General features: G+C 48.4%; 1 protein-coding gene across 1 annotated transcript in view; it reads right to left on the bottom strand.

Annotated features, from left to right (window-relative positions):
• The window catches only part of USP43 (ubiquitin specific peptidase 43), a 139628-nt gene extending 137119 nt beyond the window's left edge, over window positions 1-2509 (bottom strand). The window contains exon 1 of the mRNA XM_048487400.1: window positions 1305-2509. Coding sequence (XP_048343357.1) covers window positions 1305-1886 — 582 coding nt within the window. The 5' untranslated portion in view covers window positions 1887-2509. The remainder of the gene's footprint in view (window positions 1-1304) is intronic.
• Between the last annotated feature and the right edge of the window lie 9544 nt (window positions 2510-12053).

Here is a 12053-nt window from a genome sequence, read left to right as displayed (position 1 = left end):
CGTGTTTCCCCCTAGCGCCGTGATGGCGAACCTTTGGCACTCCAGATGTTATGGACTACAATTCCCATCAGCCCCTGCCAGCATGGCCAATTGGCCATGCTGGCAGGGGCTGATGGGAATTGTAGTCCATAACATCTGGAGTGCCAAAGGTTCGCCACCACTGCCCTAGAACAAGGCTGGCACAGAGCTCTGCAGGAGTCAGAGAAGGCAAGCCAGAGCCTCTGATCTCTGTTCCCCTCCTGCTGGTATGTTCAGTTCCATGACCGTCACACTAGCAAAGGAAGTTTTCGGGACAGGAAGACGTTCCACCACAATTATTCAACAATAAATATTTCATTCCCAGCTTCAAATCACAGTACAAATGTCGAGCGCCACGGAGTTCAGCAGGGCTTCCCAGACAAATGTAACTTGCTAGTTCCCTCTCCAGTGCACCCCCTTTCGTGGCATTTGTCAGAAGGGAGAGGTGAATTGAGTGAAGCAGCTGGCAGGATGCCCTTAGAACCCATCCCCTCCTTGGCCCTTCCATGCAAATACCTCTCTATTATTCCCCCAGAACAAAACAAAACACAACTTCCTGAAGACACAATATGCTATTTTTTTCCCTTTGCAACTCTACATGCAATGACAGGACCAGCTGTCTTAGTTAACATGAGACACTGCTCAGGGTAACTTCTATGAAGTAGGTCAGGATGCTGTGCCTAGGATCAACCCAGATCCACCCTCCAAGCTGAACTGGATGTCATATAAAACAAACCCCCCTCCCCCCAACTTTGGTAATATTTTTCAACTCGGCCCCGAACTTTTCGGCTCAGCCACTCTGGTTTTGCCCCCATGAGGCCGGCTGTCAGCAGCACCTACTTTCTTCATCACAACAAACTAGCCCACGGTGCCCCTCCTAGCTCGAGGCTGCTGCACAAGCATAGGAAGCAGTGGGGAGAGAGTAGGGTGGGACTGGGGAGAAGGCTATGGGGTTGTGCCCTTAACGCCGGCTATTGGGCTCCAGGACAGCGAAGGACTTGACCTTAGAGTCGGCACGGAGCCGTTGGGCATGTTTCTGTGTCGGGTCTGGCGGAGTTAACTGCCGGCCAGAGGGCTCAGTTCTTGACGGGGCAGCCGAAGCTCCGGGTCAACCCTGCAGGCGACTTCAGGGGTCGGCTGCAGGTGGCTGGGAAGCGTTTCCGACTTGCGCCTTCTCGCCAGACCCGTCCTGTCCCCCGCGTGGCGCCAGCGGGAGCCGGGCCATTCCTCGGCCTCCCTCCCCCCCCCCCCCGCCCGCCGCCTCGCTGCCGCCTTCCCGCCCCTACCTTGAAATCGGCGGAGACCTGCGGCGTGTACTCGAGGGTCCACAGCGCTCGCACCAGCGCCGCCAAGTGCCGGGTGACCTCGCCGGCGGTGCCGGATCCAGGTCCGGGTGGTGGTGGTGGCCCTTGCTGGTCGGGCAAGGCGAGCAGCAGGAAGGCGGCGAGCAGCTCGGTGTGGCTCAGGCACTGCACCACGGCGTTGAGGAAGCACGTGTTGCCGTGGTTCTTGAGCCCCTGCGCGCCGGGCGTGAGCGGGCGAGGGTCCCCGGAGCCCGCCGCCGGCTGCGGGCCCGAGAGCCGCGCTCCCCCGCCGCCCCCCGCTTGGCCGCGCTCACGCTCGGGCCCGGGAGGCCGCCTGAAGCCGCCCTCCTCGTCGTCCTCCGGCTCGGCGCTTTCCCGCCGCCTCTGCCGCGCCCCCCGCAAAGTTTGCAGGACGCGCCGGGCGAGCTTGCTCAGGGCTCGCACCGCTCTGCGCCGCCGCCCGGACCCGGCGTGGGGGTGGTGGGGCTGGCAGCTGCGGGCGTCGTCCGGGGGGCACTGCGTGCCGGGCCCGAGCGCCTCCTCCCCTGCCTCCAGCTCGCCCATCGGGGCCCGGCTGCTGCGACGACCGCGTCCTCCGCCGACTGCCGCCGCCAGCCTGTTCCTCCTCCTCCTCCTCGGCTACCTGAGCCCGCCGCCGCCGCCTCCCTGGGCGCTCCGAGCCTCTCCGCCCGCCCCCCGCGACTGCCGGCTGGGCAGGGCTGGGCTGGGCAGAGAGGCGGAGGGAAGCGGGCCGGGCTCATGGCGAGGGGCAGGCGCCGGGCATCCTGCTGCCGCCGCCGCCACCGGGAAGGAAGGGCACGTTGTTTTTCCCGCCTCCTCCTCAGTTCTCCATCGGAGCGAGGCAGCCGCGGGAACTCAGCCGGACAGTCCTGCGGGTAGGGCGGCAGCCGATGGCGCTCGTGGCGGAGTTTGGAGGTGCGGCGCCAGGCGCCTCCCTCCCTCGCCCGCCCGCCCGCCCGGTTTTGCGGCCCGGGGGTGCGAGCGGAGGGGGGAGGTTGCGTTTTTGGAGGCGCGGCGCGACCAGGCGTTGCTGCTGCTGCTGCTCAGAAGTGGCACCTGCTGGAGCTTGAGAAGCGCGGGGAGCCAGATCGACTCGCCCAGGTGGGGCGGGGAAGAGAGGTAACGCGGCCACGGACAGGTGCCGCTAAGGAAGGCGGCGGCCCCGGCCTCTCTGTCTCCGCGCTACCTGCAGATCGCCGGCCGTTCCTGCTTGGCTTAAGCACGCGGATCGCGTTACACGATCTCTTTCCGGAGGGCTGCAAAATTTCGTACAAAGTAGCCCCGGCCACCTTCGCGTAGCCTGTGCCTGCTGGAGTCGGGCATCCCTCGAGGTTGAAAAGGTGCTTCTTTCCACCGGGAACATGATGCCCCAGATTTGTACTGCTGTCATTTCAGCCATCAACTCTGTCTAGGGCCCTATCACCGCAAAACCACAATTGGGACCAGTTCGCTACAGGAGCAGAGCGGTTGCCACTGAACTGAGGGTCCCTCCGGCTGCTGCTTCAGAAACCTTTAGACCTGGTCGGGATAGTGAGGGGGATCCAGCCCCATAGTCAGCTGCAATGGCAGCGCTCCCCCCGAAGTAGGAAATTACCTGATTCCCTCAGATTCCCACTTCACAAGTGGAGTGTGATGATGAGTGAGTGACCAGAGGGAATGGTCTTCAGAAGAAGCACTTAGGTGGGTTGTAACAGCTTGCAAAAAAGCCCAGCTCACTATGTGAATAAGGACAGCCCCCAAGAAAATGAAATCACACATGGACCCCTGACTGCATCCATACAGATCTTGGTCATTAGATTTGAGCATTTATGCCCCATAAGGGCACACCACAAATGCAGAGTCAGTGAATCTGTGTATAGTTTGATTCAGATTTCACTGTACCTGTGACTTTGCTGAGTGGCTTTAGGTAAGACTTTGCAGTCTGTCAATCACTGCCCCTTCATGAAACAACAGTGACCTGCCTTACAAGACTGTTGTAATTAATGCAGTGTAGTGAGTATGTGCAATGCTTTAAATGCTCAGGAAGTTCTGTATCAATGGAGATAATTATTAGTTCAGCACAGGTTGAAGTCATTTCGTGACTGATGGCTCCAGTGTTCAGTTCAGCTCTGCTACTGCTTGATCAACATTAACAGCACAATAAACACAAGCTGAGAGGGCTGCAAGCTGAGCATGTAATGTAGTAGTCACTTGACCATTTTGCCAGTTGCCATAGTCTAGTCATACAAATTGTCTGTGTGACAAACTCACATGCAGTGGGGCCTGGCAATTGCTTGAATAGGCTGTGCCCATCTGCTATATCATATATACTGTTCAGATCTTAAGCCAACTGCTTGAAACTCTTGATTTCTGAACATCTGAAGCTTTTGAAGAACTCTTGTTAGTGAGACTGGAATGCACAGAGATCTCCATCAGAAACTGACCAAAAAAGGCCACTTTGAAACTGGAAAATTTGCCTTGAGGATCTTTCCTGATGATTTCAGCTTTCCTTGGGCAACAAAATAAAAATCTCTTTTATTCCTTTATAGGCACAGCAGTACACGTAGGACTTAGTTCAGCATTACTTGAACTTGTTTGGAGGGAAACCAGGAGAGAAATTATGGGAGATTATTCCTGCAAAGGGTAGGGCCACAGAAAAGTTATAGTACAGTCATTCCTAAATTGCGTGTTCAATCATCTCATCATTGAGGAAACCATTAATTTGCCAAAAGATAAATGCTAATTAAAGGCTCCTGAGAGGCTGTGGCCATTTCCCGCCAGCCTCCTCAGATGTCAAGTAATTTAACACTGTCTCTGTTCTGGGAATGGTTCTGACACACCTGGTGCAGCGACTCCACCCCACCCCGAGGAAGTCACGTGCTCCATCTCTGCATGAGTCATTCCTCTGGGCTTAGGGCAGGAGTGACCAACCTATGGCACTCCAGATGTTCATGAACTACAGTTCCCATCAGTTCCAGTCAGCATGGCCAATTGGCCTTGCTGGCAGGGGCTGATGGGAACTGTAGTCCATGAACATCTGGGGTGCCATAGGTTGGCCACCCCTGGCTTAGGGTATGGATGTGGTATGTGTTTCCAGTTTTGATTTTGTTTTTGATTTGTGTGGTTCAGCATGCGGTCAAGTATTTGAGAGACACTGTTACCGTATCACATCTGTCTGTAAGTACCTTGGACACTGTTCACTCAGTGTACTACTTGCTCACTCACCAAAAAGTGTGAAAACTACACAAGGGATCCTTTGTGCTTTTATCTGGAAGATCGTAGCTAAGTGGACTGGATACCTATTGGCCTTGAGGAAGTATTTGTCAGACACAATTGAAGGTTGTAGCTAGGATGGACCAGGCAGTGAAAAAGCTGCCAGCTTCCTTCTCCTGTGGACTTGCCTTTGCCTCCTAGACTTGGAAAATGTCCTTTGGAGTTTCCTTCACATGTTGCTGAATCTTAGTATGTTGTCTCTGCAGTGGACAATTCCACTGCTTAATTAAAAAAAAACAGGCCAGAGGAGAAAAGACATGACTACACTGTCTACAAAGGCAAAAGGAAGAGTATTTTTTAATGTGTTTTATGTATTGACGTATGTTTTTCCACCTTTCTTTCACAGCTCTAAGTGGTTCCCAGCAATAATACAAAACAATATGACACAAATTCATTTAAAATTCAAAGCCACAGTCCCGCAAAGCTTAGATCCAATACAATGAGCAGAAATCTCTCCAGAACAGCTCTGCTTTGCAAAGCCAGCCAGGTGTAATGGTTAAGGCAGGGGCATATTTACAAAAAATGGAACTTGAGGCAAGCACTGATACTATGCCCCTGCCCTCCTGGTCAGCACAACCTTCAAACCCAGTAGACTTGCATGACATGGTATGTGGATAAGGCACTATGGGACTTGATTCTGGCTTTCCTACTGCAGACCAACATGGCTACCCTCTGAAAGTATTGTTATGAGTGTCTAAAGGAGTTTTGACACTCAAAAGTGCAAACCCTGAATTGGTTGCTCCTAGACTCTATCCAACTGTAGAGTTTAAGACACCTATTCCTCTCCTCGAATAACCCCCTCAAATCCTAAGTCTCTCCGGACCCTGCTCAGGACACGTGGAGATGCTCTCTCTCTCTCTCTCTCGCTCTCTCTCTCTCTCTCTCTCTCTCTCTCTCTCTCTCTCTCTCTCTCTCTCTCTCTCCTCCCACTAGCTCTTTTATTAAGCTGCCCAATTATTTGATGCAAAATGAGGACTATCCTGCTAACATACTCATGTGTGATCCCCTTAACCAGTGACTTAAAGGTGGAGTGAGAAATGTTGCAAGAAAATTGTGTGGGGGGGAGGTCAGAAGAAGGTACAGGAGAGAGTAGGGGAAGAAAAAGAAACAGGAGGAAAGGGGGGAGGGAGGAAGTGGAATAAGACATTAAACGAATCGTGCCAAAAAGGGGGGAGAAAGGAGAGTGCAAAATAATAAATGGTTGCAGGAGAAAACTGGTGGGTGGGGGGAGAGGATAGGGAGGAGGATAACCAAAGCAAGAAATAAATTCAAACTGAGCAGGGGTCAGATGAGTGAAGAAAGATGGGGAGAGAAGGGAGAACCTAATAAATAACTGGAGGCAGGGGAGAAGGCAAAGGAGGGAAGCAAAGGACGGGTGAAATGGGGTGGTTTGGATGGCTCCCCAGCGGTTTGGCTCAAAGAGGCTGCAGGCATATTTTGCAGCTTTTCCCCCAAAAGGAAGGAGTACTTTACCTGCCCGGGCTAGAGCTGCTGCACCCTGCTACTGCTGCTGCCACAGCTTGGTGGGTATGGGTGGCTCCCATTTGCTCGTAACTCCACATACTTCTTGTCCCCTGCCATCCACTTTTGGAGGCACATGGAGGTGTCTCTGAGCCTGGGGACAGGCAGGTGGACAGCAGTGGCAACAGCCCAAGCTCCACCATGACTGAAGGTGCTGCCTGCTCACAGCTCTGCACTTGCTCCTCCCCCCACTTTCAGCTTTTGGAGGTGCACAGCTCTCTCAGGCAGGGTGCCTCTGACCCCAGGGGAGAAGCGAGTGCGTGGTAGTGGCAGCAGCCTGAGTGCAGGTTGGATTGGAGTTGCTGGGCCCTTCTGCTGCAACTGCACCTCCCTGGGATGAGCAGGCATGGGGTGAGCCCTCACCTGCTCCTGGCTCCACCCCCACCCCACCCCCCACAGTTGGCTTTTGGAGGTACACAGCTGACTTCCAAGTTCGGGGGAGAGGCAGGCAGGTGGTGGCGGCAGTGGGTAGCCAGGACTCTTGCAATACAAAGGGGCAGCCAGTGCACCCCCACTGAAATGGGACTGGGGCAGGAGCCTTGGCTGGCCCCACCCTCATTACGTGCCTGGGTTAGAGTATCAGCGTTAGTGCCAAGAATAAAATCAGATGGCAAAAAAGGCACGGCATCCTGCCTTCCTATTTCTATCACAGGTGACGCAAGAGGAAGATGGGTGAAGAAACAGGTGAACAAACAGTCATGCAGTGATTGCAATCTTCTTTTCACATTAAAACGACAAGTTGTGATAGAACTGACAACCTCCCAGTTTCTTTTCAACCTTTTGCTGGGGAAGGAAGGAAGGAAGTCCAAATTTTCAAAAACTGAAATTCTGCACTTGGCTTGCAAATCAAGAAAGTATATGCAAATTCACCTGCTGGAGAACAGTTAGCGCATAATTTGAAGTAACCTTGCTATGCCACATTTATCAGTCTTTATCAATATTAGCATTAAAATCTGCTTTCTTCACACTTCTGCCTTTATAGCTGGAATTCCTGGTGAGCTAAAGGGATGAAATGGTCATAGCAGTTATCTCCTGTGTCCACCATAACTTGGTATTTGTTTGGCCTGAGACTCAGGCAACTGCCTCACTTTTTGAACCATAAGATTGGGCCCCAACGGAGATGCTATTATCTGCCTGCCAGGCAGAGTCAGAATTCTTTGCTGCTGAATCTGATGCGAAGTGACTGACAGGTGAGAACCAGAGCAGGAGCATGACAGTCTGAATATAGTTTAGGGGAATGCTGATTCTGTCAGATGTCTGATATTCCTCATAGCTTTACAATAGGCTGTTTTGAGTCAGGTAATAGAGTCAAGAAAGGTAGAAAAGACCCTCCTCTCCCAAACAAATGTGTAATCCTACCTGAAGCCATTTTCTAAGAAGGAGCAATGCATTCTGGGCATAACTGGGTCTCCAACCCATCTCTTCAATAATAATTGGGAATCGTGCCTAAAGTTGCAGTCTCCTTGCAACCAGATCAAGTTCTTACCTTCTAGTGAAAGAATGGCATAAGAAAAGTCAGTCTATACCCAAGACTGCTCCTTAATTTACAAAGAAGGTGCTGTCAGATTCTGTGAGGCTGAAACCTGGATCCTAAGCTCCAGAAAAGCTTTCAGGGAGAGCTGCAGGCCGAGTCTACACACTATACCATCCTTTTAGAAACAGCCATCAGAGAAAGCACACCCTGTCTGCAGGAGCCTAATGGGAGATGCAACAAACATATTATTTCAGGATCCAGTCAGACTGAACCTGGGGGTATAATGTGGCTATTCTCAGACCAGGCCCTTCCACGGACAGTCTTAGTGATTCTAAAGCCCTGGGCAAGACTCAAGAATGGGGTTTCAGAATCACTCAGGCAAGGGGAAAGGTAATCTGTATAGCAGTGACCTCCCAAACAATGTACAACTGATTGCCCTCCACCCTTCCCATGTCTGACAAAGAACTGGGAGGTTTGGGGATGGCCCCCTACAGCTGATCACCCACCTCACTGTCTGAGTCTCAGGTGGGACAGAACTAGCAACTCTGTGGGAGTGGAGGATTCAGGGTAGTGGCTGCGGCAGTTGGCTGCAGAACAGTGGGAGCTCCCAGCATGGGGTGAGACAGCACACAATCCAGCTCAGAGCATGGGACAGCTGCCCCAGATGCTCTTCAGCTAAGATCACTCTGGTCCCTCCAGTTTGAACAACATATCCCTACTGCGAAAACTGCGTTAGTTCTGCTGATCCTGGTTCTGATCTGGTTTGACTTGGTGCTTTGCCTCATTTCTACCATGAATAGCTGTATGGATCCCTTTCTTCTGGCCTGACTTTTGACTGTGCATCTACCATGTGTATGGACTGTTGCCTTTCTCTGATCATCTGCTCATGGCTTGACTCTGTTTGTCCACCTTGCTTGTCACCCACCTCCAGGCTTGGCAGACATTCTGGGGAAGGCGGCTGGTGTGGTAGTGGCTGTAAAATATCTGCCATGGCTGAATGCCTTTGGAATCCCAGCAGGGGAGTGGCTACATTACTCACCTAGATTGTAGTCAGGTAGAGCTACTGAATTTATTTGCAGCAAAGGTGTTTGACAGTTGATGTAGGTATCAGACATGAAACTGAGCACTATGTTTGTTCAGTATGGCATTAAACACTTGCTGAACAGTTTAGCATTTTTTTTTGCAAAAGAATGTATTTACGAAAACAATACCAATCTAAACAGACAGGCAGCCATTAACATCTTTAGGGCTACTTAGACAAACACCAAAGGGTAAATTTAAAAAAAAAACACAGTTATGACTGCTTTATATTATGTGTGATTGATTTAACTGTCTGTTTAAAGACTTACCTACCAAGTAGAGCAATGGTGCAGCCCGGTGGGAGGGGGACTAAAACTCTATGGGAAGTGTGAGAATGTGTGTGCATGAAAGGGCAATTACGCTACATTGAACGGTTAGGGAGACACATGTTGAGACAACTTGTGGTGTCAACAAATAGTCTTGTAAAAAGCAAAATTGGCTGCCTGGTCATAACTGGAGAAGCAGATGTCAGCTGAAGTGCTGAGGTTCAAGGAGAACTATTTCTGGGCATTCAAAATCGATTTCTGCAAGCATGAATGTTGAGCCCTTTACCGAGTAAATAAGACATAAACAGCTTCCAAATTCTTAGTGGCATGAGAGAGAAAGAGTGAGAGAGAAAGGGAGGGGGAGGGGGAGGGAGGGAAGATGTTTCTGTGGGTGAAATGATTTCTGCCTACAGATGTGGTACACCGGCTCCAATTGCTTTTCTAATCATGCTGTTACATAACTAGGGGGACCTATATGTATACAGGTAAGATGGTACCTCTCTCCTTAAAAAGCCTTTCCTTTTTCCTTTATGAATTCACAGGTGAGGATTTCAATCCCGGATGTGTGTGAAAAGAGGCCTCCGTTTTTCCTTTTCTGGGGCCTGGAGCAAGCCTTACCAGTTAAATCTTCCCAAAATGTTTCTGCCTTCCTGGAGAAATTGAAAGTTATTAGAACATAGTAGAGATCTGACAATGATGATTACACTAATCCATTGGGAATAGCTGATCTGGGTCAATATTATTTCAGTTGACTCTCCTGTTGTGCTACTTGACCTAGCCATGGCTGCAAGAGGGGATCAGCCCAAGAGAGTATGGCAGGGGTGGCTTGTCAGTATCTGGCTTAATTTCTCTGGGACTAGAAATACTCATTTTGCTATTCTGAGGGTATAACCGTAGGCTGTTTTCACTGTGTCATGGGACTGCCTTGCCATTTAGTCATGGTTTAAATGAGTTTCAAGCTCAGCCATGCAGTTTAGCAGCTTTAAGAGTGCTGGGCTGGAGAGATCATTTGATGGTCCACAGGCTTACATACAATCTATCCGCAGTTAAGTTTATCTATTCTCCGGAGTCACCTGCATGCCAAAGAGAGGTCTTGGAGGTTGCAACATATCCCTGAGGCAGTCAGACTGGATGAGACTATGTGCCATTTTGACACTGTTAGAGTAAGTCATTTTTAAGATAATTCTCTCCTGATACAAAGCAACACTTTCATAATATGGAGTAGCCAGGTGATATGACAAGCTTAATATTCTTTAGAATCTGAAAGTGAATCTATTGTACAGGTTATGTAACTTTCTTGGATAATGTTCTTTAGCCTAGGAGATTGTTTGCAAAGTACAAAAGAGGAGCTGCATTAAACCACTAGTCTAACATTTTATTTCATGCAAGGACCAACCAGATGTCTTCAGAAAAGCCTTACAAGCAGGACTTGGACATCAAAGTTTTCTCCCATTGTTGCCCTTGGCACTGGTATTTAGAAGATTATTGCCTCTGAACCAAGAAATTCCATTTTAGACATTGTGGCTAAGAGCCACCAATGACCCATGCTCCAGGATTATCTCCTGCTAAACTACTGGTCATGGTGACATCTTGGGGGAGTAAATTCCACAAGTTCATTATTCTTTGAGGGAAATACTTCCTTTTCTGTCTGGAATCTATTGTACATCAATTTCAGTGGGTGCCCCATTAATTTTAGCATTATGGAAGAGAGAAAAAATGTTCCGACTACCTCATGAATAATTTTATACAGCTCTGTCATTTCCCTATTTTTATTATTGTAATTTGTGTTATAGATTTAGCTATTAATCTGACCAATCAGAATTATCCTGTTTGTTAATGGAAATTCTTCATGCATATACTTGTTGGTGCTGATTTACAATGCCCCTTCACTGCCCAAGCAACTACTGTTTCTTGGAAAATGAAGCCAGATGAGACATCAAAATATCTCCAGACTGAAAGCTTCCAATTACTCTTGAACTTGAGAAGTAAGATTGATCCAATATGGTATCTTCTGCTCTTTCCAAATGGGGCATAGTCTTAATTCTCCTAAGTAATAAACCTATTGTTTGCATTGTTGAACCTGGCTTGGGTCTCCCCCACTCTGTCCTAGCCAAGTACAGGGTACCCAAAACAGATTCACTTGGGGGGCAGAACACTAACTACGTTTCTCTGGCAGGATTCCTGTGACAATAGCTGCCTGGTAGGGATAGATGTTCATACAGAGTAAGGTTTCATTTGCAGAATCACTGCTTCTTACACAACTGTTAAGGCACTGTATCATACTGGGAAATAGTTGGTAACTAATTTAAATCTTGACAATCCTAGCTTTATGGAGGGGCTTCATGGTAAATCACATGTTTTCCATACAAGAAAAAGAAAGTCCTAGTCTCATTTCTAGACATCTTCAATTGTTAAAAAATTAAAGTTTATTGAATAGCTTCAAAAAATTACACAAAATAAGAAAGAAAGAAAAATTATACAATACAAGAAAGATAAATTAAAAAGTTACATACTTTAAGCATGAATCAATCATAACATTTCCATCTTGTCAAGAAGAAACAAGAACAATTTTAAAAATTTAGAGAATGTGATTTCTATGTATCTTCATACATTCTCTACATCTACCATTTACTCTGTTGCTGAATTACATTTCAGTATAAAGTTAAATGAATTAGAGTAAAGACAGAACCTGAAAAAGAGCATACTCCTAATACAATTATAGACAATTAGAGAGTGAAAAAAGAAAGATTTCTAAATTAGACTACATGTTTGAATTTGTAATGTATAAAGTCTTGCCTAATTGGTCTTGTAAAAGGATCTCAAAGGTACTGCTAAGGGAAGAAAGAGAAGCATAGTTAATCCTGAGTCATCTAAAATTTTGAGATGTATATAAATTCCATAGCAACAGAGATATCGAGCTGTATTTTACACTAATACCTATTCCAACGATTATTATTTTAAATAAGGTTTCCATATTTCCTCAAACTTCTCTGGTTTGTCTTTCAGCTCCCAGTTCTCCGTCGTAGGAACTTCTTTCTTCTTCCATAATTTGGCTATCACCAATCTTGCCGCAGTTATCCTGTAAAGAAATAAATTGTCAGATTTTAAAATTTTTGT

This window comes from Sphaerodactylus townsendi, linkage group LG03 (assembly GCF_021028975.2).
Source record: "Sphaerodactylus townsendi isolate TG3544 linkage group LG03, MPM_Stown_v2.3, whole genome shotgun sequence".
In the NCBI taxonomy this organism is placed as follows: Eukaryota; Metazoa; Chordata; class Lepidosauria; order Squamata; family Sphaerodactylidae; genus Sphaerodactylus; species Sphaerodactylus townsendi.
Note: the sequence above shows the minus strand (reverse complement) of the source record. Positions and strands in the feature narration are given on the sequence as shown.